At 58.7% G+C, this 26,816-nt stretch overlaps 2 protein-coding genes across 4 annotated transcripts; both read right to left on the bottom strand.

The window, feature by feature from the left end:
* Window positions 1-8,610: 8,610 nt before the first annotated feature.
* Window positions 8,611-15,389, bottom strand: AMDHD2 (amidohydrolase domain containing 2). 3 transcript variants are annotated; one of them, XR_011563984.1, is made up of 12 exons: window positions 15,187-15,389; window positions 14,973-15,109; window positions 14,753-14,892; window positions 11,318-11,372; window positions 10,930-11,142; window positions 10,771-10,859; window positions 10,551-10,695; window positions 10,364-10,471; window positions 10,133-10,201; window positions 9,870-10,018; window positions 9,216-9,317; window positions 8,611-8,855 (listed from the first exon to the last, which is right to left on the bottom strand). XR_011563984.1 is itself a non-coding variant. In XM_070779486.1 (12 exons), the coding sequence occupies exons 1-11, from the start codon at window positions 15,267-15,269 to the stop codon at window positions 9,221-9,223; spliced, it is 1,248 nt and encodes a 415-aa protein (XP_070635587.1). In that variant the 5' UTR covers window positions 15,270-15,389; the 3' UTR covers window positions 8,611-8,855; window positions 9,216-9,220. The 3 variants fall into 3 exon arrangements, 2 of the variants coding, with proteins under 2 accessions (XP_070635587.1, XP_019843322.1); XM_070779486.1 differs by having other exon boundaries at window positions 9,907-10,018; XM_019987763.2 differs by lacking the exon at window positions 9,870-10,018.
* An 86-nt stretch (window positions 15,390-15,475) lies between these two features.
* ATP6V0C (ATPase H+ transporting V0 subunit c) lies at window positions 15,476-20,887 on the bottom strand. The gene is made up of 3 exons (XM_019987765.2): window positions 20,648-20,887; window positions 16,368-16,551; window positions 15,476-16,227 (listed from the first exon to the last, which is right to left on the bottom strand). The coding sequence occupies exons 1-3, from the start codon at window positions 20,724-20,726 to the stop codon at window positions 16,023-16,025; spliced, it is 468 nt and encodes a 155-aa protein (XP_019843324.1). The 5' UTR covers window positions 20,727-20,887; the 3' UTR covers window positions 15,476-16,022.
* Window positions 20,888-26,816: the final 5,929 nt, after the last annotated feature.

The raw sequence follows: 26,816 nt of genomic DNA, 5'->3' as shown, positions 1-26,816 counted from the left end.
TATTTTGGGGGGCTCCAAAATCACCACAGATGGTGACTGCAGCCATGAAATTAAAAAACGCTTGCTCCTTGGAAGAAAAGCTATGACCATCTTAGCATATTAAAAAGCAGAGACATTACTTTGCCAACAAAGGTCCGTCTAATCAAAACCATGGTTTTTCCAGTAGTCATGTATGGATGTGAGAGTTGGACCATAAAGAAAGCTGAGTGCTGAAAAACTGATGCTTTTGAACTGTGGTGTTGGAGAAGACTCTTGAGAGTCCCTTGGATTGCAAGGAGATCCAACCAGTCAATCCTAAAGGAGATCAGTCCTGAATATTCATTGGAAGGACTGATGCTGAAGCTGAAACTCCAGTACTTTGGCCATCTGATGTGAAGAACTGACTCACTGTAAAAGACTTTGACTCGGGGAAAAATTGAAGGCAGGAGGAGAAGGGGATGAAAGAGGATGATATGGTTGGATGGCATCACTGACTCAAGGGACATGAGTCTGAGCAAGCTCCAGGAGTTGGTGATGGACAGGGAAGCCTGCAGTCCATAAGGTCGCAAAGAGTCATACACAACTGAGTGACTGAACTGAACTACATGTGAAGAAATTTGCAGACTCTACGCTAAATGTGCGTGTCAATATACACATAACTATAGAAGTCTGAAAATATCTATCTCACAAGCACCCTTTCTCAGAAAGCTACTGAAGGATGAGCTCTGCCAAATGAGGAAGTAAGCACATAGGAGGACTACGAAGGGGAGTCCCAGAGACTGTCCATTCAACAAGCATGCACTGCACCTCCTCTCCATGCAAAGCACTATGCTAGACATTGGTGAACAAAAAGCAAAAATCTCTGCCCTCGTGGTACTCTGATACCACCGGTGAAGGGCAGACAGTGTGTGTGTGGGGGGGGCCAAGGAGGGCAGCAAGCATCATAAATAAGCAAATCTTATGGGATGTTAGAAGATAAGTGCTGTGGGGGAGAAAAAAATCAAGTAAGTGGGGCCTCAGGAGTACCCAGGGAGATGGTGCAATTTGAAATGGATAATGGGGGAAAGTCCCAAGATTCCTCAGACATAAGGAGAACAGGCTACAGAAGGCTCCCCCAAAATACTGAAAATGATAGCTTCTATGAGAGATTTCACCATGTAAAAAATTTAATTAAGGAAAAAAATTAATTAAGGGACTTCCTTGGTGGTCCAGTGTTTAAGAACTCGCCTGCCAATGCAGGGGACTTGGGTATGAACCCTGGTCCGGGAAGATCCCACATGCTGCACGGCCGCTGAGCCCGTGGTCTGCGACGAGAGAAGCCACTGCAATGACAAGCCCGTGCACTGCAAGGAAAAGCAGTCCCTGTTCACCGCAACTAGAGAAAACCCTCGCGCAGTATCAAAGACCCAGCGCAGCCAACAATAAACAAATGATAATAATTTTTAAAGATAAAAAAAAAGGAAAATGATCCTTCCACACAAGGTGGCTTCTTAAAAAACAAAAGTGAATGAAGAAATTGACAGACGGATGAGGAAAACTTAAGAAAAACAGCCATACCAGAAAGGAAGCACCATCTGAAGTTCAGGAGGCTGCTCACTCATTTCAGCCCTGAGTGATAGCTACACAGATGCATAACACAGATGCATTGATTCAACCGGTAATTACTCTACTGCGCCCTGGCAGGACCTGGAGAGGAAGGAGGGTATGAGACAGCTGAATCCTTCCCTCTTTTAACAGAAAGGCAGAAGCTAATGACTACAACCGATACAGCAAGTCGTAAAGTACAAAGATATTATTTAGAAAGATGGACATATATAACAGAATACATCCCGGAAGAACCAGCGGTAAATGGAATGTGGCTAGAGAGAGAGTGTGTGTGTGTGGGGGGGTGCTGCTGTTTCTCATTTCCAGCCTTTCTAGGACTAATTGGGCTCTTAAACGTTGATGCAAATAATTAATAAAATGAAGAAAAAAGAAAAATATAAAATTATTTTTTAAAAGATTAAAGCTGTGTGAGGATGTCTGTGACTACATGGCTATATTATGAAGCAAAAAGCAGAAAAGCTAAATTAAAAACACACACACACACACAAATATTTATTGAGAGCAGTAAATTAGGTACACTTATCCTGAATTTTCTGCAGCTGCTGAAAAGCACAAGGCAAAGGTCTAACATGGAAACTAGGTATAAGGGCAAAGAAGCAAGTTGCAGAATATGCAGTCTTAGATTTTTTTTTTTCTAAATTAGAGTCTATGACACCAAACCGTGGCCATGGTGATCTTGAGTTATTGAAAGAGAAACAGGGAGGGGAACAAAGCTTGAGGGAAGAGTCTGTGGTCAACACTAGAGCCCACTGGAGAGCAGATGGGAAGGATTGAGCCCAGCCAGACTCAGGGGCAGGGGTGAGGGGCATTGAGCGGCAGCAGGGGCAGGGCAGGGAGGGGCAGGTGAAAGAACACAGGACAATTCTCAGTCTTCACAGGGCAGAAAGGCAACCAGCGTGCAGGGCCCAGGTCAGGCCAGGCTGCTCTTCTCACCTGGGGAGAGGCCGGGCACCCACTCCATGGATGCCTCTGGCTGCCCATCCCAGGACAGTGGGCGGGAGGGCAGATGGACTCACCTGGCCTGGCATAGTTCATAGGCGCCCCAGCTGGAGGAGAGAAACTGCCCCCCGCTCCCTTCCCTGGGCAGAGCCTCTGTCCCTGGCCGGCTCGAGGGTGACCTCAGGCCAAGAGTGCAGTGGCTTGGCCTGACATTGTGAGGTCGTCTTGCCCGGGGAGGGGCAGGAGGGTGACAGTAACCAACCTGGGAGAGGGCTGGGAAGCACAGGGCCCACGGGTGTGGAGTACTCACAGCAAACCAGGCCCTGTGCTTGCACTGTGCCGTTTTCTATGTTTCAGTCACTTCTATGACTCTTGGGGCGCAAAGGAGGAAACTGGGGTTCAGAGGCTACAGAACCTGCCTAACATTGCCAGAGCTAGTGTGTTAATCATCTATTACTGTGAACAAATCATCCCAAAACATAGAGGCATGAAACAGCACACACTGATGCTCTCATGGTTCCTGTGGGTCAGGAATACAGGAGCAGCTTGGCTGGTGGGTTTGGGCTCAGGGTCTCTCATGAGGTTGCGGGCAAGATGTCAGCGGCGGATGAGTCATTGAAAGGCTCGACTGAAGCTTCAGGATCCACTTCCAGAAGGGCTCATTCACCCAGCTGCTGCTGGAAGCCTAGATTCCTCATCACGGGGTCCCTCCGCAGGGCTGTCTGTCTCCATGCCGTGGCAGCAGGCTTTCCCCAGAGAGAATGATTCCCAGGGAACACCTAAGATGGAAGCTGCAGTGTCTTTTATAACCTAATGTCCGAAGCAATACAACATCACTTCTGACAGTCTGCACGTCACACGGGACCTCCTGGTACCACGTGAGAGGCACTGCAGGAGGGTGTGCGTTCTGGGAGGTAGGATCACTGGGTGACACCTTCCAGGCTGGTCACCACAGCTGGTCAAGGGCAGAGCCAGGACTCCAGTTCTGCTGGGATGCAGGGAAAGACAAAAGAAGGGTGCCAGGCCTGCACCCCCGGAGGTTTGTGGGTCTGGAAAAAAAGGGCTGTACCTGGGAATGGGCAGGCTGGGAGACCAGTCAGGATGCATCCAGTTAGGGAGAGAGAAGGGGACTCTCCAGGCTTCCCAGGTGGTACAGTGGTAAAGAATCTGCCTGCCAATGCGGGAGATGCAAGAGACACAAGAGATCCCTGGGTTGGGAAGATCCCCTGGAGGAGGAAATGGTAACCCACTCCAGTATTCTTGCCTGGAGAATCCCTTGGACAGAGGAGCCTGGGTGGGGCTACAGTCCATGGGGTCACAAAGAGTTGGACATAACCGAGTACACACACACACACACAGGGAACTATCAGGAGGTCACGGCTTGGAGATCACAGCGTGGTCTCTGCCTCTGCCTTCCAAGTCCCTGGTCACCACTCCTGAGGCTCCCAAGATGCGTTTGCTCATGGCTGCCGGTGGATGGATGAAAAATGCGACTCAGCCAATGATTTCAAGCCATCTGGCTAAACATCCTCCCATATGAATCATGCTTTGTGAGGAAAACATTAGACTGGAATTCTGGAAATAGAAAGTTGCCTGAGGTCTCAGGTAAGTAAGCTTCCTTCTCTGAGTTTCCTCTTGGGACTTCCCTGGCAGTCCAGACTTCGTGCTGACACTGCAGGGGGCACGGTCTAGGTTTCACCCCTAGTCAGGGAACTAAGATCCCACAGCCTGGGCAATGTGTATGTGTTGGGAGAGGGAGGGCAGAACTGGGCTTTCTCAGCTTTAAAATGGGCCGACTCCTCAAATCAGTCAAAATTCCAAAGACTGAAAACATCCGGTTTGATCAGCATGTAGGGCAACAGCACCTTCATACACTGATGGTAGCCGTGGGGAGCCCAGGCCTAGTCCTTTCTCCCCAGAAGATACAGTGGGAGAATAACAGAGCCTCCTAATACGTCTACATCCGAATCTCCCAACCTGTGAATATGCTGTCTTACATGAAAAGGGGGAATTAAGGTGACTTGCCAGGGAGCTGACCTTAAAATCTGGAGATCATCCAGGTAAGCCAAATACAATCACTAGTTATTAAGACAGCAGACCCCAACATTTTTAGCTCCAGTGACAGGTTTCGTGGAAAACAATTTTTCTATGGACCAGGTAGGAGGGGATAGTTTGGGGATGATTCTCATAAGGAGCTTGCAACCTAGATCCCTCGCGTGTGCAGTTCACAGCAGGGTTTGTGCTCTTATGGGAATCTAATGCCGCTACCCATCTGACAGGAGGCGGAGTTCAGGCGGTAAAGCAAGTGATGAAGAGCAGTTGTAAATACAGATGACTCCTCCCTCGCCGGCCAACTGCTCACCTCCTGCTGTGTGGCCCGGTTCCCAACAGGCAGGGATCAGCACTGTGGCCGGACCTGCCTTAAAGAGGCAGGGTCCCCAACCCCCAGGCCACAGTACTGGTCCCTGGCCTGTTGGGAACCGGGCCACACAGCAGGAGGCAGAGTGGTGGGATGTGAGGCTGGCCTGCCACTGCTGGTTTTGCCAGTGGGAGGGAGTCATGAACCAAGGAGGGCCGGTGGTGTGCACGAGCTGGTAATGGTAAGACACTCTTCCTGAGAGATGTCACAACCTTGACTTCAGGCCACTAGGCCTATTTTTGAATTTGACCTCCAGAATTGTAAAGTAACCAGTTTGTCTTTTTGAGACACTTAGGTTTTGGTAATTTGTTCTAGTAGTGCTAAGAAATTATTTTTTTTCAGCACTAAGAAATTAATACAGAAGCCCCATCTGAGGCCACAGAATGGAGAAGGAACCCACAGGGCCCAAAGGAGTGCCCAGGCAGGGCCCCCTGCAGCCTTCTAGACACACTTGAACACCAGGGTTCGCAGAATTCCCTGTCCGTCGCTCCGCGGTCCATCTTCCCCAGGGCAGCTGGGGTTGGGTGGGGAGGAACCCAATAGGTCCCCGGTTGGTAAGTCAAGGAATATCCATCTTGGAGAACACTGCACACCTTGTTCAAACAGCGAGACAGGTCCACATATACCCACCTGGGAAGCTCTCCCCTTCATGTCGTTCAATTCAAAAAATTAGTGAATGGCAGAGCCGGATTACAATTGTAATTCCGGTTTGTAAAACAAAGCCGTAAATGTGGAAAGGGGTCCAGGACCACGTTACGAAGTACCACACCTAGCTGTTACAGGTTGGGGGGAGAGGGGCGCCGAGAAGAGGGCTGGGGTGCCGGCGCTACAGGTTCGGGAGAGGGCAGGGGGCGGGGCCGGGCTTCTAGCTCCCCGCCTACCCCTTGAAGACGTCAGAGGGCTCCCTACGCCCCTATTGCTCGGCCGAGGCGCAGCCCTCCGCAGGGCGGCCCTGAGTGGCCCGGGCCGGAGCCCCGCCCCCTGGAGGGAGCCCCGCCCAGGGCGCGCGAGTCCTCGGGCGCCGAGTCTCCACGACCTGCGCTCCCATCTCAGGCCCGGCGCCCGAGCTGCGGCGGAGCGAGTTGGACCAGGTTTGTTGTGGACGCCCGGACTCTCGGGCACAGCCCGGTTCGGCGTTGTCGACCCGCCTGTCCCAAGCCGGCTTCTCCGGCCACAATCACTGCACACGCCTGCAGCCGGCTCCAAGCCCACAGCCCACCCTGGTGCCGGTTGCGCTCGGGGCCTGGAGACCCGTCATCCCGAAGACGGGCCCGAGGTTTCGGGAGGGAGCCCCCAGCAACACCCAGGAGAAGCCTCACAGCGCCCGGGCTCGGCCGCCAGGAGGCCCCTGCCCCCGCCCGCCGCGACGCGGCGGCTGCGAAGGACAGGCACGTCCCTGCAGAACCTCTTACCCACGTCCACCCACACTCACACCCAAACAAAACACGGAGAAGCTGGGAGCATGCCAGGTCACCGCCCCGATCCCACCCCAGCTTCTCCAAATGGTGAAAGTCACCAGCGCTCATTAGTGACTCAGCACACACCTGGCGTCACCTCCCCCCGCACCCCCACCCCCACATCAAGGAAAGCTTGTCCCCCTACTTTACCTGAGTCTGGCCCCACTGCCACCCCACAGGGTCTCCTTACTACCCACGCGGGGCATCCTTGTGTCTAAAACCCAATAGCTTCAAACTCGGACAAGTGAGTGAGGTGGGTGAGGGGGTGGGAGCGAGGGCGTCTTTGGCGCAGGTCGGCTTTGTGGAGACTTGGAGATGCTGGTAAGGGCTGCACAGGGTGAACATACTCAAGGCCACGGAACTCTGCACTTCAATATGGTTACAATGGCGAACGATCTGTGTATTTAACATTAAAAAAAAAAAACAAAACTCCAATGGCTGCCCCACCTCAAAACCCACACTCCCAGCCCAGCTGCAGGGCTCAGTTCCCCACAGCACAGTTCCTCTCCAGCCCCCAAGTCACCCCCCCAACCCCACACTAAGCCTGAGCCCTGGGCCTGTGCATGGTAGTTCCCTTTGCTTCCAGCCCACCCTCCCTGGTGTCACCCCACTGATCACCATGTCCATGAGCCCCTCTGTGATTCTGCAGAGGCAGCGTTATCAGAAACCCCTGGGCGGGCAGTCAGGCCACATTCTGGCCAATGCTCACCAGCCCTGAGACCCCGTGCTCTTGCTTCCCCAGCTGACAAACAGGAACACCCTCTTTGGATTGTGGACAGACAGAAGGAAAGGAGGGGTTAATACACTGGAACACCTGGAGGCGGCCTTGGGCTGAGCAGGTGGAGGGGCTTTTGTTCCTCTGGCAGGTGGCCCCCAGCCGCAGATCACCCCCCAGCCCTGTGTCACATGGCTGCTCTTCCCAGAAGTTGCTGGGACCTGCAACCATCTTTGTCCCCTTGGGTCCAGACACCTCCTTTAGTGTCTAGAGGCAGGAGCAGTCGTTGGGGCCATGGACAACTCCGCCCCAGACCTGCTGCCCCCAGGGCTGCTCCCCTGTGAAGGGGTAAGGGGCGCCCACCCCAGGATCCAAATGAGGGGAAGTCAAGACGACCCCAGGCCCTGCACAGGCCCAGGGCTCAGGCTTAGTGTGGGGTTGGGGGGGTGACTTGGGGGCTGGAGAGGAACTGTGCTGTGGGGAACTGAGCCCTGCAGCTGGGCTGGGAGCGTGGGTTTTGAGGTGGGGCAGCCATTGGAGTTGGTTGGGGCTGCACCAAGCCCTGCTGGGTCATGGTCCTCAGAGCCAGCAGGGCACCCCTGAACCCCCTGCCCCACACCTCAAAGTTACTCTATCCAAGGAGCCCAAGAGCCCATGCTCCCAGCATGGGGCACTCTCGCCAGGGCTGGGGACACAGAAGGCACAGGATGACACTGATGAACAGACACAGAAGTAGGGTGGGGGACACACACCGAGGACCTCGAGCAGCCCACCAGCACCAGGCAGCATCGCCCACATTTCTGCCAACCCTGGGGGCACACGGATCATTGCACCTGCTCAGGAGTCAGGTCAGGAAGTGGGGTTGGAGCCCTGATTATCCCAAAGGCTCAAGGCAGAGCGGGACTGCTAGTTGGGCAGGTTGACCAGGGTCAGCCCAGGGGCCCCAAGGCCAGCGCAGATTTCTCTGGAAGGTCAGAGAGGAGGGCCTGGTGTTGTGTCTCGGTCCAGCGCTGTGGCCTTGGGCCTCCACTCTGCCCACCCAAATCAGGAGTGCAGACAATGACCCATAGCACACCCTTGCCTCCCAAACCCTCTGCAGTGCCCACCCGAGGCCCCTCCCTTTTCCAACTCCTTCCACCATTTCCTTGTCTCCAAAAGCAATGGATCCTGTTCTTTCCTGCTGAACATTCCAAGATGTAGCTCCCTTTCCCTCAGCGCCACAGGCAAACTTAACCCTCACACTTGCTCCCTAAGCCCCTTCCTCCAGCCCTTCACTCCTTTGCAACTGGCCCATCTGCGTGTGGGGCTGAGGCCTCCGACACATCCGCCTAACAGAGAGGGGCCCCGCTGCCTCCACTGAGCCCCAGAATCCCAGAGGCAGGGTGGGGCGGCCACTCCCAACCCTAAGGGACAAAAACCCACCCACCCCCACCAACGGGCCACAAGGTGAGGGCGGAACAAAGTCCCACTGTGAAGCAAAACTCAGAGACCAGGCGTATCCCTACGGGGCACATGTTTATCCAAGCCGCCGCCTCCGGGCTGAGGCCTCCACCTGGGCTGAGGCTCCCTCCTCTCTCTTGAGACCAGCTCCCCAGTGCCCAACCGACAGTGTCCAGCTGGGGCTGGGCATCCCCTCCAGCGGTGGTCCTGGGTCACGGCCTGGCCTCCTCCACCTGCCACACCAGCTCGCCCGAGATGTAGGTGGCCCGGACGTGAAGAGAGTCGTCGAGCACCACGAAGTCTGGGTCAGAGGGGGGCGGTGAGAAGGGGGCAGAGGCAGGGCCGCTGCTGCCCCCACCACGAGGCTGGGGTGGGGGAACCAAGGCCCAGAACACTATTTCCGCAGGACACCCTGGCCCATCACAGACCAAGTGAGGCCCCGGGAGCAAGGCTCCTGGCAGCAGAGGGCAGCCAACAGCGCTCCCACACACCCTTACTAGGCCCATCTCGGAAGCCAGAAAGCCTGGCCTGCCTGATGGGAAAGCGGGGCCGGACCAAGGCCCTGGCCAGGTGAAGCCCCTGGGGATGAGGAAGTGCCTGCCTGCGGCCCACCTGCCCCCACCCCAGCCCTGTCCCAGGCTGCCCCCTGTTGGGCCCTGACCTGCGTCAGCCCCGAAGTCCAGGGTCCCCTTGCGCTTCTCCAGCCCCAGCAGCTGTGCTGGATGCAGGGACGCAGCCTCCAGAGCGGACTCCACACTGCAGCCTGCTTGGGGACACGGGTGGCGGTGACCATCCCCGACCCCTGGCTGGCTCTGCCACTTGATGGGGTGGGGGTGGAGGGGTGAGGGGCAGAGCACCGAGTCCCGGGTGGCCTCACGGATGCCCGGGGTCCTGCTTCCAGGAGGGGTGCTCTCCCTGGGAGGGGCTGAAGGCATCCGGGTCCAAAGTGTTTTGTGAGTGAACTCCCTGCAGGGCTGGAGTGGGGCATGGCGGCAAGAGGGTCCCCAGCAGGGTCCCCCCCCAGCCCTAGAACTTCAAGGTGTTCCCTCCTCCCAACCTGGGGATGCTGCTGGTACCCCAATTCTCTCCAACCCCTGCTTCACTCCCCAAGCCAGGCCACTGCTCTCATCTGCCTCCTAACCCATCTCCCCACTCCTCCAACCAGCGCCTTGGACCACAGCACTCCCCCCAGCCCCCTGCCTGACACCCCAGCCCCAGGGGACTGCCTAGAGCTTCACAGGGCCTGGCCCACCACCTCTCCCCAGACACCCACCCCTCCCCCCATAACGTGCCAACCCTGAAGCACAGCCCCCACCTCACAGCTCTGCAGCTACAATCTCACAGGGCCCCACCCTTGGGTGCTGTGGCTCCAGGGCCAGTCGCTCTGGGTTCCGGCCCCCTGCTGGTTCGCACCGCCCTCTCCTGCTGACGCAACCTCCTGCAGGCGGGATCCTGGCCACATTCCTGGGGACCCCACCAGACACAGACCTTGGTGGTCCCTGCCTCCAGCCTCTTCCAGAGGCAGCCTCTGCCCCACCGTGGGGTACACACGTGGCACACCCCCCCAGCCTCACTGACCTGTGGCCTGCAGGAAGTGCCGCACGCAGGTGTCCATCGGGGCGATGCTGCCGCTCAGTGTGTTGGTGCCTTGAGAACAGAGAGAGCAGGTTCTGGGGGCGAGCGGGGGAAGGACACCAGACACCCTGGGCCACCCTGGGGGTCAGCAGGGAACACCCAGGTGCTCACATCCCACCAGAGTGCCGAGGGGCTGACCTCACGCTGGCAGTGCTGGGGACAGGGGTGACTCACCTGCCACATAAGCTGTCAGCCCATCCACCTCCACCTCCTGTTGCCCCAGCGTGTGTCGGCCGTTGCCCAAGCCCAGTGCAGGGACAGCATCAGTGACTAGCACCAGCCCTGCAGGGAGAGGGGGACTCAGGACCTGCCCCACCTGGTCTTCCCGCCCATTCCTGCCCTGCCCTGCTCTGCCACTCACCCTTGGGATGGGCCCGGTGGGCGATGCGCAGGGCGGCCGGGTTGGTGTGTATACCGTCAGCAATCATCCCGTAGAAAATATGGCGGCCTGCAGGCAGCCGATCGCTGGTCAGGAGCCCCACGATGCCTGGGTCGCGGTGGTGGAACTGGGTGGGGGCGGGAGGGGGCGGTGAGTGACAGCAGGGCCCCTCCCCCTCCTCCTGAGCAGGCCCAGGACTTACAGGCAGCATGGCGTTGAAGAGGTGGGTGATGAAGGTGGCCCCACTCTGCACGGCTTCCTCCGCAGTCCCCAGGTCAGCCACCGAGTGCCCTATGGGGACCCAGACTCAGCTCTGGGAGCCGGGGCAGACACCCTGAGGCGAGGACAGCCCCCTCCTTACCTAAGGACACGCAGATGCCGAGGGCCGTCAGCGCCCGGATCACCTCCTGGCTGTGGCCCAGCTCGGGGGCCAGCGTCACGATGCGGACATTGTCCAGGCCCCCGTAGGTGGCCAGCACGTCTTGGAAAGCGTCAGCTTCAAAGGAGCGCAGGTGGGCCTCGGGGTGCGCGCCCCGCTTCTCCCGGCTGATGAATGGGCCCTCCAGGTGCACCCCTGGGGGGAGGGGAGCGGCTGGTTCTAGCAAGCCCCCCGCCCTGTGGCCCCCACCCTGGCCCTTCTTGCCTGCCTGCCCTCCCTCCCCGGTCGGGCATCTGGAAGACGAGGGGCTGCCAACAGGTCCCCAAGGACCCTCCCAGGTTAGGGGCGGGGAGAGGGGCGAGCCACTCACCGAGGACCCCTGCCCCATGGGGACCACCACTCTTCACAGGGATCTGAGGAAGGACCTGGGGGGAACCAGCTGTTAAAGCCCTGCCCCCAAGGCCCAGCACCCAGAGGTCACAGCCCAGCCAAGGTCAGAGGCCGGAGTTCAGAGCGCAGCCCCTGCTGGCCTGCCCTCAGGTGTCAGAAGATGGTCAAAGGCCTCGACCAGGAAGCACAGCAATCCAGAAATGACCTAGGGACATGGGACTGGCCTGCCCGAGATGACCCAGAGGCATGGAGACAGCGCCCAGGAAGGGGGCAGAAGAAGGGCAGCGGGGTCCTCAAGGTGGCCCCATCAGACAGCAGCCAGGACGCAGCGGACCACACACCAAGGGCCTGAACCCAGCCATGGCGACCAGCCTGACGTCGCCAAGCTGCAGGCCGGGGAAGCAGGGCTGAGGCAGGAGGTGTGCACGCCATCCAGGCAGAGCGAGGGGCCGAGGCAGGGCTGAGTGGCCAGAGAGCTCAGGCACCAAGCGTGCGGCCACACTGTGCCCGGGTCTGGACACCAGGGGCCAAGTCACCCGTGTGTGACAGGCGCTCAGGTGACACATCTCAGAGGTGGACAAAGCAGGCAAGAGTCCCAGCCCACACCCCCCTTCAACGTGAAGAAGGATGGGGAATGGGGAGCCTGGGGGACCCAGGCACCCTCTGCTGGAACCAGAGAGGTACAGGGATTTTCAAGAGGCTTACGCTCAGTGGGACAAAGACAACATGGAAATAGGCAGGCTGAGTCAGACGCCTGACGAGCAGCTGCCAGGCGGGCGTGGGCAGCCAGGACAGCGAGAGCAGGGTGCTAAAGCTCTCACAGGAAGACAGGACGGATGGAACCTTCGTGGAACCCCAAAATCCTGAACCCAGAGGGAGACAACGGGCTGAAACTGTGGGGCTGAGTCAGCAGATCAAAAATCTAAGCAAACAAAGAAGGTGAACTCTGAGGAAAACAGAGCTGATAAATGAGAAAATGATGAGTCTTGATAATGGAATCAGAACCGTGGGAGACTCTGGGGAGGGTGGGGAGCTAGAAGGGCGTGAGACAGGGCCGGGGGCTGCCGAGAAGCTAACGCGTATCTTTCCCAGCCCATTTATGCTGCTCTAAATCAAAAAACAGGAGTGTCGGTACATCTTTTAGAGATATGGAGACAAGTTCCACAGGTTAGCCCAGTGGAAAGTGACCATCTCTTGGACAGAACTGGTGTGAGCAAAGGGCTGAAGTTTTTCCTAATGAGCCAAGTGATATATGTAAATTCACTAAAGAGTTAAAGAGTGAAAACAAGAAAAAGAGATAATGACTGAGTTTTCCAGCATAGAGTTTTAAAAGAGAAAGAAAGACCAAGTAGACAGAACAGACAATCTTGAGGCAAGAGAATGAGGCGCGTGCAAAGCGGGAAGGCAGCGGAAAGGCCACAGCACAGAGGGCCCGGCTGTCGCACTGAGGCGCCTGACGCTGACGCAGCGGGCAGCGGGGCTGATGAGGAGGACACGGCGCACTGCCCCTCCTCCTGGAAGGACAGGAAGGGAAAGGCCCCAGAAAAAGAGCAGCTGGTCTCAGTGGACCTGAAGGACTTCTGACCAACTAGCAATCCAGTTCCACATGCTGTGAACAGGCCGCGGAGGCAGGCGGGCAGAACGGCAGGAGCAGCGCATGGAGGCGTGCCCCTGAACAGTCCTGTGGCTTCTACGGCTATCGCCTTGTATTAACATTTTCATACTCAAAGCCCTCCTCAATTTTCTCCACAAATCCGTTTACTCCCTACCTCCCAAGGCATTTATGAGGGGTGACCGGTGCTGGGAAGAAAACGTTAAGATGGAAGCCCTACTGGCTGGAAACTCCTTCACTAAGGCAGGAGCCCCACACTCTGTATCAGGATCCTCGAAGGTGCTGCAGAAGTTGGGGGGCAACTCGGCTGCAAAGGAGCTGCAGGCGCCCACTGCTGGGTGGGACAGAGCAAAGCAAAGGCCTTCCGGGCAGAACGCCTGGGGGCAGAGGAGGGAGCTGCCTGGGCTGGCTGCAGGGCAGTGGGACAGAGGTGGGTGATGTGCAGAGCCAGGCACCTGGGGAAAACACCCGGGCAGGACCCAGGGCTGGGACAGCTGTGGGGAGACTGGATAACAGCCACTATGCCCCACTGATGGGGACCAGAGAGATGAGGACAAAGAATAAGGAAGCAAGAGCGTGGATTTGTTCCCGGGTCCCGAGCAGGAAGATCACGGCCTGATGACTAAGACAGAAAACACAGAACTGAGGGCCAGTCTGCAGCGAGAAAATCAGCTTGGTTTTTGACACCCGACTCTGTGATAAGAGAGTCAGGGGAAATTTCCAGAAAGCTGTGCGCAGCTGAAGTCTACGGAGGCTTAATATGAACCAAGTGTAGTGCTGAGCACACAACACTAATAGATGAACTCCACTGTTCTTCAAACCTTAAGCCTTGCTTAAGTTTTGACGAAACTGAGACTAGGAAACAAGAAATTAACGTCCCGTGTTGCTCAGCTGACAGATGAAGTCAGGAGGCTGGGACTGAACCCAAAGAGTGTGGCCAACCTCCCCCAGCCCTGGCTGTGAGTCTGTGCACACACCCAGATGGGGACCCCGTAGCAGACAGGCAATTTGGGATCCTGGGTTGGACCCTGTTCTGGAGGAAAACTACAGAACTGGGTCATAAAAGGTAGAGGAAAGGATAACCTGATTAACTTTGAGAACTCCAGAACTCTGTGCTATTCATGTAACCGCGAGCTTTTAAAAGAGTTAAGTAGTACCAAATAAACAGGCATGATGTATGCCTGCTACAGTTCAGAGAAACAGAACAATACACAGAACAAGACAAGATGAAATATTACAACGTGATAAAGAGCAAAACCAGAAAACCTGCGTACAAAGTGAAACTTCTTAAAGGAACAATGGACCTTGAACAACTAAATCCCAACTTAAAGAAGTGATGATTGGCGGGTGTGGACGGGAGCAGCAGAGGAAGCCTGGGGTGGACAATGGGGCTCCTTTATGAAAGCTGTTCCCAGGAGCTGCCTGCCACGGACCAGTGTGGGGGATGAGCAGCTAAGGATGTGGCAATCTGAAAGTCCCTGGGGCGAGGGGGACAGACTGAGTCGAGGAGGCGGTTTCTGGTGCATGGAGGCGGCCAGCGTGCAGGCTGGGTAGGGAGAAGGTGCTGAGGCTCGGAACGCAGAAGCCCGTGGGCACAGCTGCAATGGCAGACCAGGCAGAGAGCCACCTGGATGAGAAAGCCTGGGGGAGGGGGCCCCAAGCTCCGGGGGAAGAAGGCCAGCAGGTGAGGCCAGGTTCGAGTGCCAACGGGGTGCTGGTTGACCCGAAAAGATGAGATTTGAAAATCAAGAGGCCAGGTGCTCAAGGGGCCTCCTTCCTTTGAGGCCGGGAGCCTGACCTCACCTTGTGATAAACCTCCAGTGGCGATGTGACCAACGTGGGGCAGAAAGAGGTGACTCCATGCGACAGGATCCTCCGGGCCACTAGGGCAACCCCCGAACCCACGTCCTCCGAGGCTTGTGAGAAGTCAACGCCAAATCCACCTGCGGACCCAGAAAAGAAGGGGTCGCCCAGGGCTCAGAGCTCCCCCTGGGGGTCTCCGCCCCGCGGGCCCGGGCCGCACCGTTGATCTGCACGTCGATGAAGCCGGGCGCCAAGATGCAGCCGCCGCAGTCCCGCTGCTCGTCAGCCACGCGCCGCTCCTCAAAGAACAGCTTCTCCGGGTCCAGGATGCGGCCCCCGCGCACCCAGAGGTCCTCCCTGCACACAGAGCGGGCGGGGGCTCGCGTCGCCGGCCCGGAGCCCGCCCGCGCCCCCCGGCCCGCACCCGCGCCCACCTGAGCAGCGCGCCACCCCTCAAGATGCGGCAGTTGGTGAACTGGATCACCGGGGCCCGCGCCGCGCCCTGCCCGCCGCGCATCCTGAGCCCAGCCGAGCCGGAGGCGCCGGGTTCCGGCCTGGCCCACGTGACCCTCAGCTGACGGAGGCGCAGCCACGTGACCGGCCCTCCCACGTGACCGGCGCGGCCCGCAGTGACGTGGCAGCGGCTTCAGCACCGCCCTCGGCCCATCCCTCCCGGCGCCCCGCCTCCGCGCCAGGGCCCATACAGCGACCTACACACAGGCATCTGGTCACATCTGAGAGCTTTATTGGACACGGAGCGGCACCAGGGCCCACGGGCCCGTCACACTGGCCCGCGAACCAGGGCTGCAAGAGGTGGTTCCATCCAACGGGTCTCAGGGTAAACGGTAACCGCACAACGCAACAACAGTCTACCTAAGGTTACTATAGAGTTGGGAGACGGAGAGCTGCTCCACAGACGTATGAACAGGTCAAATCTTTATAAATAAACATCCAGTGAAGAGAAAATGACAACTCTAATTCATCCTTATACACAGAGCACTCTAGGGCAGATGGGCGGGGGCGGCCGGAGGCCGGCGTCCTCACTGGTCAGGGCCGGGGTGGGGACTGGTGGGCCCAGATGTCCACAGCACGGGGCGGGGCGGGCAGGGGCGAGGCTGGGGCAACAGACGGTGGGCACTGGGACACTGCGCATTTACAAGACCGACTACTGGCGGGCGGCTGCCCCGTGCGTGTGTCAGGCTGTTCGTTGTGGAATGAGAAGGGGGTGGTCTTGACATCAATTGTATTCTGTGGCTGGCGGCCCGCAGAGCTACTTTGTGGAGAGGATAAGGGCGACGATGAGACCGTAGAGGCCGAGCACCTCGGCGAAGATGAGGATGAGGATCATGCCCACGAAGAGCCGCGGCTGCTGGGCGGTGCCACGCACGCCTGCGTCCCCAACAATGCCGATGGCGAAGCCTGCCGCCAGCCCGCTCAGGCCCACACTCAAGCCTGCGCCCAGCTGAAGGAAACTCCTGGGGGAGAGAGGACACAGGAGGCATGTCGGTCCACCACGGGGAGGCAGCCAGCACGGGGCACCAGCAGCCCACCAAGGCCCCTCCCTACCCACAGCTTCCACCCAGGCAGGCAGCGGGGAGAGCCGGCCGGCCCTCACCTGTAGAGACTGATGCCGTCATTCAGGGAGTTGGCGATGAGGACTGCCACCACCAGACCATAGATGGCGATGATCCCCGCCATGACCACCGGGATGATGGACTTCATGATCATCTCTGGCCGCATGACAGACATGGCTGCGATGCCCGTGCCGCTCTTGGCTGTACCGTAGGCGGCGCCCAGGGCTGGCAGGAGAAAGTGAGGTGAGCCCAGAGAACCTGGGGCCAGGACCAGGCAGGCAGCTTGTGGTGTGCTCCAGGGCCAACGCAAGTTCTCACCCCAAGGGCAAGAGAGCTGGAGGCAGCCTCTGGAAAGACGGGCCATAGGCCGGCACTTGGGGTCTCCTGTGCCCCTGCCCTGGAGGCCCTCCTGGCTGTCTGGCCTACCTGGGCTCTTTCACTCCTATGGAACCTCACCCCAGGCTCACCAGCACTCCCCAGGCCCACTACAGAGCCCACGCTCCCACAGAGCCTCAGACCCCCAAAAGAGGCACTGGTACAGACTGCCCTGTCACGCTGGCAAACAGGTAGCTGGTCCCCAGAAGCAGTGCAGATTCCAGGCTCGTTCCCAGGTCAGGAAAGGCCTGGAAAAACACAAGCTGCGTATCTCAATGGCCCAGACGTCCAGCCAGGGTCAGCCCACCAACCCTGGGATCACATCAAAATAGCACACAGAGCCCCTGCAGCGCAGGGTAAGGGGAAGCTGGCCTGGCAACTCGCGCTCTAGGCCAGAGCTTCATCCACTCCCTGCCCGACCTGCAGTAGTCCCCACAGCTCCGGCCCCAGGACACGCTGCACCCAGCACTGGTGTGTTTGAGAGCTCCATCAGGAAAGGCCCTCCTGGCACACAGCAGGCCAGGACCCTCGAGTTTGAGGAGAATCTCAACCAGACAAAGACAGTCAAAGACGACAAAGGACAGGAAGAACAGTGGGACTGTGACGTCATCACCCAGGCTGACCCCCAAGGACTCCGCAGACACCTCCGAGAAGCCCAGTTTCTCTGGTTGGCAGGAGCAGGTCTAGACACTGTGGGGTTCCCGTCTCCCCTGCCATCATCCCTCCTCCCTTTTCCCAGGGTGGACTGCATTCCTGAAACCACCGCCCCCCCCACCCCCGGCCTGTCCTCCGAGTCTAGAAAAACGTTTGCAAGCACAAGGGAAAGCCAGAGGGAGCCCAAGCAGGACACCTGACTGCTGCCTGCCCCCGAGGCACCTCCTGCTGAGCAGAGGCTGACCTGGGGCAGAGGTGGAGGGGCCAGGATGGTCGCGGACATTCCTCTGGACCTGACTCACCTAGCTGGGGAGCGAAAGATGACTAGTCTGCACTCACTGCAGAGCAGCGGTGAGGCCAGAGGGGCTCTGCACCTGATGAAGAGACAGATATGGCCCCTCCAAGCACAGCAACACATTCAGGAGAGTGGGGAGGTCTGGGGAAGGGCTTCATACAGGAGATAACTGAGCAGAGGGATGCCAGTGAGTTGGTGGACATAGAAAGATGGGGCAAGAGAAAGAAGACGATTCCAGACCACATGGAGCAGAGACACTGGGCGGGGAGCAGAGGGAAGAAGCGGGCGGGGGCAGGGCAAAGGACCCGCATGGTCTCCTTTGCAGCCCTGCGTGCTCGGACATCTGGCCATCAGATGCTGGTCTTTATGAAGCCGTTCCTGGAGGAACAGAGCATTTTTTGGCTGCCTCCTGCGGGCGCAGAACCACAGCAGGCCAGTGCTGGGGCTCCTTACTCAAGGGCAAGGGCACAGGCTGCTGCATGGCACCAGGTGAGACCTTAGAAGGAAGTCAGCATCCCAGGCAGTGGGCCCGGCAAGGCTGCAGTTGGGGAGTCAGCTAGTGAGCTGGGCTCATCCCCATAGAGGGCAGCACGGAGATTATGTGGCTGGGGGTGGGGAGCAACCCGAGGAACGAGGGGAAGGAATGGGAAGACTGTCAGAAGGAAAGTAGCCTGGCCTGGGCGGGCCTGGACACCAGCTCCACAGGCCAGGCCGGAAGCGGCTCTAGATGGTGCAAGACAGAAACCAGGAGACGGTTCTGCAGGCCCACCAGTAGGGAGGAAGTCATAGAGAAGACAGAAAGAGCCACTGACGGGCCTGCGGAAAACAGGACAAAGAAAGACTCTACAAGACTTGGGTCACAAATTAAGCAAAAAAGGGGAAGCTGGAATGGGAGACGGGGATCTGGCGTGGACCTCATCCGATCCAGGCGGGCCAGGAGCATGAGCCAGGGCCAGCAGACACACTGTGGTCATCCTGGCTACACCTGAAGCCTGGCAACTGCAGGCAGGCACGAGGAGATGGATGAAGACAAGCCCTGGAGACACAGGCTCGAGAAAGAAATGAAACCAGAGTCTGACCCAACTGGACAAGTATAAAAAGTTGGCGACTGTACGGCCACAGTGAGCTGCCTACGCGGAGGGGAGGAGGATGGAGCTGTGTATAAGCCAACCAGAGCAGGTGGCCCCCAATCCCCAGGAGCCTAGACCAGTGACACCCTATTCTCAGTAACTTTCAAAGGCCTGCTGGTGAGGGCTCCACTCAAAGGCACCAAGTAAGTTCTAGAAAGAGCGGGAAGCGAGGCACCTGGTGACTGGAAGGCGGCCAGGAGCTGGATACAGAAGAAGGCTTGGGGGGAAACAAAGGCAGAATTCACATTCCATGTGGGCAAGATTCTTGTCTTGTTCACTGATGTCCCCAAGTGTCTGGCACCCAGGAGTTCAACTGAGATTGGCTGAATGGCCAATGACAGACATGATCAACAACCCACAAGTGGCCAGGCACCGGCCCTGGAGGTATTCTGGAAGCAAACATTGAAAGAGACTGGAGAAAAAGGAGGCACAGACAGCTGTCCGCGGGCACAGGCAGCTCTCGAAGATGTGGAAATAGGGGCGGCACCTAGGGTGGAAGGGGAAGTACACGCATTTCTCCCACCACAAATGACCCCTAACTCGCACATGATGGGAAGGGCAGGGCCCACTCAGCGGCTTGTGACCTGCAGCAGGCAGGCCCGGACAGAGGGAGGTCCCCACGCCCCCACCCCACTGGTGTTTACAGTCAGCAGACACTGTTTGGAGTTCAATCCCTGCACATACCTGCACAAGAACCCTCTCCAGTCCCAGATAGGGTGGGGCAAGGCGAGTCATCAAAGCCCCAAGCCAGAACCCAAGGAAGCCTGGACTAGACCAGGCCAAACCAGTCCGTGGGGCTGTAGGGGGTTCAGGACTCACTTCCCTGGATCCCACATCCCTGGCTGGGCCCAAGTGCTCATCTCCCAGAAAAGCCAATTTTCACTGAATTTTACACCCAAGACTGTTAAGACCCCACTTCAAAACTAGAGTGCCATCTAGAACCCTGGAAGGCCCCCTGCTCCATTCCTGGGGCAGCCCCTCCCAATTCCAGGCCTCAGGAAAGGGGAGAAAGGTCATTCATTCATTCAGGCCTGAAATGAAGACTCCTCCCAAGGAATAAAGCTCAATTCCCTCAGCGCTGAGGCTCCACGCTAACTCGCCCATCCAGACAAGCGTCCACACACAGTGCGGAGGCTGGCCTGTTCCCCGGACATCCACCCTGCGCCCTCGGCCTGTCTGACACACCTCCACCCCTAGACTCCACTCCCACCTGAGTTCCTGCCCTGATCTAAAGACCAACCTCTCAACCCATCTTTTCCTACCAACCCACACAGCCTAGTGTTGGCAAACACCGACAAGCCCTAACCGGAAGCACCTGTTTAGGTGCAGACCCACCTGAACGCCCCCCACCCCCGCTGCCCCACGGAGGCGGGGGGCAGGCCGCCACAAGGGCGAGGGCTGTGGACCTCGGCGGCGAGCATCCAAGGGCCGGCCCCTTGTGGGGGTAGCTTCCGAGGCGTGATGTCACACCTGCCAGCAGGATGGGGGGGGGGTGCGGGTGCGGAGCAAGCGCAGGACCGCGGGCCCCCACCCCGGTCTGCCCCCGCCTCTCCGGGGACTAAGATGGCAGCGGCGCCGCCGCCCCTCCCCCGCACCGAAGAGACCGGCTGGCAGGGGGCCGTCCGGGACACCCTGGGACTCACACCTGGGCCCAGTCCGCGGGCCCCACTCTCCAGACACCCGACGGCCCCTGCAGCCCTCAGGGTCCCGACCATCGCCCCCCGCAATCACGTGAGACCCGGGACACCCCCCCCCTCAACAGCTCGAAATTACGTCAGAATGACGTCACACGCCGAACCCCGGGGAGCAACAGGCACGAGCCCCGCGGGTCCCCCGTCTCCCGGGTCCCTCCTGCCACGGCGCTCACCGCTGAAGACCATGGCGGCTGAGGCACCCATGACCGCGAAAAAGGAAGCGTACTCGGGGCCGTTCTTGGCCTCGGACATGTCTGCGGGTGGGGAGGGGGCGAGTTCAGCGGACCGAGGCCGGGGCGAGGTCGAGCCGGGCGCGGCGGGCGGCGGGCTGCGCGAAGCTAGCTGTCCGAAGGCTGCGAAGGCGACCCGGCCCGTCAGCCGCTGCGCTCTAAATACCAGCACCGCAGGACAAAATGGCGGCCGCGGCCGCGTCACATGACCGGGGCCCCGCCCCTGCGGCCCGCACCACTCCGCGCGGGCGGGGGGGGGCCGCGGCGGGGACGCCGGGCGCCCCGCCCCGCCGGCCTGCACCCCAGCGGGTCGCCTCGCGCCGGCCTCCGCGGGCGCCCCTGGGACACCGCCGCGGTGGGCCCGTCCGGTCGCAGGGCCGGGGCGGGGCGCGGCGCGCCTAGATTAGCATACGGGGCGGGGCTCGCTGCGCCCCGCCTTCTCTGCGGCTGCACCGCCCCGCGGGGGTTCGGTTCCGAGCGTCGCCTTCCTCTACGGTCTCCGTGTGGAGCCCGGCCGCGGGGTTCTAACGGTCCAGCCCGCAGGGACTCAGGACTGCGGTCTACCCCCGACCTCCTCACACCTTCCGGGGTGACCTGAGGGCGGAGCCGGAGTCCTGTGTCCCCGGTTGCACCGCCCCCAACCACCCCCGTCCCCTGTCGACCCCGTCTCCAGTCTCTTCCAAACCGGCCGGCCCCCGGCCTAGCAATTCGAGATTTCTCCCGTGGCTTCCTAGGAAAAGGAGGCCCCTACCCTGTATCTGTGCCCTCCTTTGCATCAGGGACCTAAACTGCTGTTTTGGAGAGGTTGTCTCTACCCCTCAGCTTGGTTGGTTTGAAACCCTGCACGACCTGTGAAGTCTTCCCCGGATGGCTACATCGTCTGGGGTCCCTTGTCCTGCCTGTACCCACAGCAAGCCCACGAATCCAGGGCTTCCCTTGTTTCTGGAACAGCAGTAAGTGGTTCCCTCTGAGCCTAGCAGACCGTCTGGCCTGGGGCTGGGACTGCCCTGATAATCTCATGTGGCTATCTTGGTACCCCGACTGGCTGCCTTATCTCTGCCCACCAGCTCTGGTTCCCTCTGCCCTTTCATCTGGCCCATTTCAGGAGCCCTGGGTGACTGCCATCTGATCCTGGGTCTCCCTTGAGCCCCACCCCTTGCCCTGACATTAAAGCACTCTTAGTGAACAGCCGGAGCTATAGCAGTCATCAGCCTTCTCCATGTGGGCAGTGGGGTCACTACCTCTGGCCTGGCCTTCCCACTGGACCCATATTCCACAGTAGGAACCTGCCTCATAGCCTCTTGTCCACCGTGAGGCTGGATCTGCACCACCCCCAGCACCAAACTTGCAACCCTTGAGTGCCATCTCTGTCCTGTTTCCAAAGACAGGAGGCCACCCTTCGGCTTGAGCCCTCCCCACCGCCCTCCACCGCCTGACTCTGACTTCTGGAAAGAGGAATCTTCTCTGAGTGTCTCCAGCTCCTCCCCAGCCTGCTGCCCTAGCAGGTTGCTGGTGACCAAGCTGACAGTTTGTTAGGCTGTCTGAGGGGCCTGTCTGCTGCCTCAGCCTGCTGTCTGCCTCCCTGCCCCTCCACTCTCTCTAGTTCACCCCCACCTGCCCTGCTGCCCATGGCTTTCCTCGAGTCACAAGGAGAAGCAAAGACGGGCCCAGGCGCTGAAGCCTCAGCGTCTCTGCAGGTTCTGGGTGTTTCCAGGGCTCTGCCTGCCATGCCCTGGGTGATCACCCATACATTTCCACACCTGAAGCCATCCGGGCAAGTGTATGCCTGAATGCTTGCCCCAGGCCCAGCCCCCATGACTCCAGGCACTCAGGGTCCATAGCCCAGAGCAGGGAGCTAGCACGGCTGGGCGGGGGGAGGCTGCATGCTGGAGCAGAATTCAGACTAATGAAAGGAGGTGCAGGACATCTCCCCTCAGACAACTGTACAGCCAAATGCATGGTGCTGGCAGAGCGTGCTAACCCCTCCATGGCTGAAGTCCCGAGACTGGGAGGCCAGGGAGACCGTTCCCTCCACGGGCGCAGAGGGCAGCTCAGCTCTGCTCACTGTTTTCTGGTTTTCTGCCCAAGTTCTGGTGTGAGAGGTCCCAGTGGATCTCCAGTGGGCCACTGACACCTCAAACTGAGTTCACCTCCCCCCATGTCACCAGCAGCTTCCCCTTGGGTTATTTCCATTTCCAGCAAGAGGCACAACCAACCAACCAGGCAGCTGCCTCACCAGCAGCCTTCGAGTCACGGCTAACTCTTCATTACTCACCAGGCCCTGAGGTTCTGTGGCTTCCCAGCTCTCGGCTGTCCCCCACCCCAGCGCCACCGCCCCTCAAATGGGCCTTCACTTCTGCGCTGGGTCTCCTCACAGCCTCTCACCTGGCTGCCTGCCCAGTCTTCCCCACCCTATCTCAGGAGATCTTCCTAACTGGTACGTGGGACAAGTCTCTCGGGAATCCTTCACCATCCCCCTAAGCATTGGGGGAGGGGACGCATTATCTAATCCTCATAATGATCCTTTGAGGAAGGTTTCACCGTTACCCTCATCCTGTGGACAAGGAAGCAGGTCTAGGAAGGTGAAGCACCTTGCCTGGTGTCAGCCAGCTAGCGAGGAGCGGAATTGAAACTCAAGCCCCACTGGTTGAGTGTGGCCCGTGCAGCTCTCTACACCACCTGCTTCCTGCCTGAGAGGTCAGGGAGTGTCTGGCGACCAGTGACAGACTCAGGAAGGACCCAGGTCACCTTCCCCTTGGCCTCACAACTCCAGGCAGGCCCTGGGGGTTGGGGAAGGTCCAGGGAATGTGGAAGGGACTGGCCAGGGACCCACACCTCTGCCTTCTCCCCGCCAGCTGTGCGGCCCCTGGTGTGAAGTCACAGCATCACAAGCCGCTGGCCTGTCCCAGTGCAGGTGGGGATTTCCAGGAATAAAGAAGAAGTGCTGGGACTTCCGTGGTGGTCCAGTGGCTAAGACTCTGCGCTCCCAATGCAGGGGGCCTGGGTTCAACCCCTGCTCAGGGAACTGGATCCCACATGCTGCAACTAAAGATCTTGCGTGCCACAACTAAGACCAAACACAGCCAAATAAATGAAAGGAGGGCCTTTGGGAAAATCAAGCCAGAGACCCTGGTAGGGAGAGGTATACAGAGAGGTGGGGTGGAGTCCTGACTTCCCTGAGGGTTCTAACGGAGGTGAACAAACCCACGGTCTGCACCGGAAGATGGTAGGAGAAAGCCAGTGACACTTTGCAGAGGAAGGGCTTCCCTGGTGGTGCTAGCGGTAAAGAACCCATCTGTCAATGCAGGAGCCGCAAGAGATGCCACTTCGATCCCTCAGTCAGAAAGGTCCCCTGGAGGAGGGCACGGCAACCAACCTACACCAGTATTCTTGCCTAGAGAAACCCATGGACAGAGGAGCCTGGCGGGCTAAGCTCCATAGGGTCAGAAAGAGTCAGACACGACTGAAGCGACTTAGTACACAGTACACATGTATCACTGCACACGGAAGGGGGAGGATGGCTGGGGGATAGAGACCGGGAATATAGTAGCAACTGGCCGCAAATTGATTGGAAAGCTGAACTTATCCTGAGGAAGGCCATTTCAAGGAAGAAAGAAGAGAGTCCTGCAGCCTGACATGACATGGCAACTTAATCAAGAAATCAGGAAACCCAAGAGGGTGTATCCAGCTAGAGTGCCTTCTCCCAGTGGACAAGCCTGTTCTTTTGAGTAGCGATGAAGACACACCAGAGGGTGTGATGCTGAGAGGGCGCTGGGCCCTGGTGACCTGGCTAGATAAGAGCCGTGTGTGGCCCAGGCGAGGTTGGGAGGAGATGGAAGAAAAAGTATAGTTGTGCTATCAGAGGGGGAGGGGTGGGAGAAGTAAGATGATTTTTGGAGTATAATTTAAATAATTGGAGCTCACAAAATGATACACTTTCTTTTTTTTTTTTTTTTTACATAAAAAATTGTCCTCTATACAGGCAGGTCGAGGCACAACTTGGGGCAGCCAGCCCTGCAGGGGAAACTGTATCCCCCAAGCGACTCCAGCTGGATGTCAGGCCCTGAGAGAGGCAAGAGGTGGAGGAAGGGGGTGATCCCAGAGATGGAGCAGCTCTTCTCACCCACCAGAGCCTTGAGGGCTGCTGTGACAGGGCCTGATTCTTTTCTTTTTAGCTGAGCTGAGCTGCTTAGCTCCCCGACCAGAGATCAAATCCAGGCCCCCTGCAGCGGGAGCTCGGAGTCTAAGCCACTGGACCTGCAGGGAAGTCCCAGTCTGATTGATCCTCCACTCTTGTGACAACCAGACTGGCAGCAGGCAGAGAGCCGAGGCCGGTGCTGACCGCCAGGGGGCGGTGTGCGGCTCTTTGCCCAGGGCTGGGGCCGGGGTAATTCTGTGGTTTACAGTAAACCTCGGCCGGGCTTGGGGAGCAGGTTCGCAGAAAGGATGTCGAATGAATCCTCAGCCCTGGGTGCCCAGGAGGGCACGGTCTATGTGGGCTCAGCACTCTGAAGGTCGGCACGACCTTCGCCTGCTCCAACAGTCAGCCTTCCGCCCTAAGCCATTCGTCTGGCCCATGTTGAGCATCTACTGCGTGTGGGCGCTGAACTAGACTCCGGGGATACAGACAGGAAGGGAGCTCCCACTCTACCTGGGTGTGTGTGGGTGGGTGGTGGTGGGCGGCTAGGCACGGACAGTGAGCTCCCAATGCCAAATCAGCGACAAAGGAGGGAGGGGCCCGCGAGGCTCAGACAGCCCCCAGCAGGTGATCTCTAAATGAGGGCTTAAAAGATGAGGAAGGTTTGACCAAAGGAGAGACAGGATCCTCCTGTCTGTGCTTGAAATTACAGACCATCCAAACCACAGAAAGCTGGGCAGCTGCTGGCGAGATGGGAGCCGGCCGGTGAGCCCTGGGGTGCCAGGTGACAGGCAGCTGCCTGGGGAGAGTGCACGGGGCGGTCGGTCCCCACCGGAAGTGCATGCAGGGCTGCTGGAAGCAGTGGGGCCCTGTGGGTATTCCCACGCTGGACCAATTTTCTATGAGGGGCACATTGCACCGTTTTAAAAAACCAGGAGACAGGGAGGAATGGGGAACAAGTGTTTCAATGAGTTCCCTTTTTGGGGGGATGAAAACGGGGAGCTATGTGGAGGCGGTGGGTGCACAGCACTGTGAAGGCCCTGAGAGCCACTCCGCCTCACTCCTGAAGGCAACCATCTTAATGTTTAAAGAGACAGTTAAACAAAGCACTTCCACGGCTGGCTGCAGGTGGGAGCTCAAGCTGGGGTTACTCTGCACCCGGCCCAGAGGGGGTCCATGTGAGGTGGTGGTGGAAGGAGAGGGCAGCGACCCAGCCTGAGGAGGCCTGGCCTCTAAGGTGTGGGAGGACACAGGGTCTTCCCACCAGGGAGGCACGGGGCCCAGTCCTGGCCTGTGTCCCCATAGCGGGCCCTGAGCCCCGTACAGCAGGAGGGCACTGCAGGCTCCAGAAACCCACGCTGTCACATGAGGTGCGTGCACAGCCCCCCGATGAGAACTGCCTGACGGTCACCAGCAGGCCGACAGGGGAGGGGTGGGGACATTGGCCAACAGCGGAGTCCGCAGGGGCCCCTGGGGTGGGGGCTCGCAGCCCATCGATGACGGGAAATGGCCCAGAGGCCCAGGCTCTGGGTTCAGAAGAGGAACTGAAACAGCTGGTGTCAAAGTGCCAGCATCCCTGGGACCAAGCCTCTCTTCCCCTCCCAGCCTGGACTTCTGGGCCCCGGGCCAGGCCCCCAAGGGCGGCAGCAGGAGGGGGCTGAGGAGCGGGAACCAGTGGGTCTTGGGAGGGAACCACTAAGGAAGAGGGGGCAGCGCGGGCTGCCTTCCATCAGGATGGGAGGGCTGCTGGTGGTCCGCCAGCCCCGGGGAGGAACAGGAGGAGGGGCACGCGCATGTGCATGGGCAGAGAGAAGAGGTCTTCCATGGTGGTGGTTATATATGCATACCTGAGAAGCATGTGGTTTGGAAAAGACACTGGTGATGGTGACTTCCCTAACTTCCAGGTAGGAGTCTCATTTTGATGAGCATGACTATTTCTAACACTGAGTTTTACATGTGACAGGGATCCTTGCC

Source organism: Bos indicus, chromosome 25 (genome assembly GCF_029378745.1).
Source record: "Bos indicus isolate NIAB-ARS_2022 breed Sahiwal x Tharparkar chromosome 25, NIAB-ARS_B.indTharparkar_mat_pri_1.0, whole genome shotgun sequence".
NCBI classification, from domain to species: domain Eukaryota; kingdom Metazoa; phylum Chordata; class Mammalia; order Artiodactyla; family Bovidae; genus Bos; species Bos indicus.
Note: the sequence above shows the minus strand (reverse complement) of the source record. Positions and strands in the feature narration are given on the sequence as shown.

Coding starts and splice junctions, on each gene's coding strand:
- AMDHD2 (XM_070779486.1), bottom strand. CDS start 15,269: ATGCGCGGCGGGCAGGGCGCGGCGCGGGCCCCGGTGATCCAGTTCACC. Junction 11,373..14,752: donor CACTGGAGGTTTATCACAAG/GTGAGGTCAGGC, acceptor GGTTCCCCCCAG/GTCCTTCCTCAGATCCCTGT. Junction 11,143..11,317: donor CCATGGGGCAGGGGTCCTCG/GTGAGTGGCTCG, acceptor CCCTCCCCCCAG/GGGTGCACCTGGAGGGCCCA.
- ATP6V0C (XM_019987765.2), bottom strand. CDS start 20,726: ATGTCCGAGGCCAAGAACGGCCCCGAGTACGCTTCCTTTTTCGCGGTC. Junction 16,552..20,647: donor AGCCGCCATGGTCTTCAGCG/GTGAGCGCCGTG, acceptor TTCTCCTGCCAG/CCCTGGGCGCCGCCTACGGT. Junction 16,228..16,367: donor GACGGCATCAGTCTCTACAG/GTGAGGGCCGGC, acceptor TCTCTCCCCCAG/GAGTTTCCTTCAGCTGGGCG.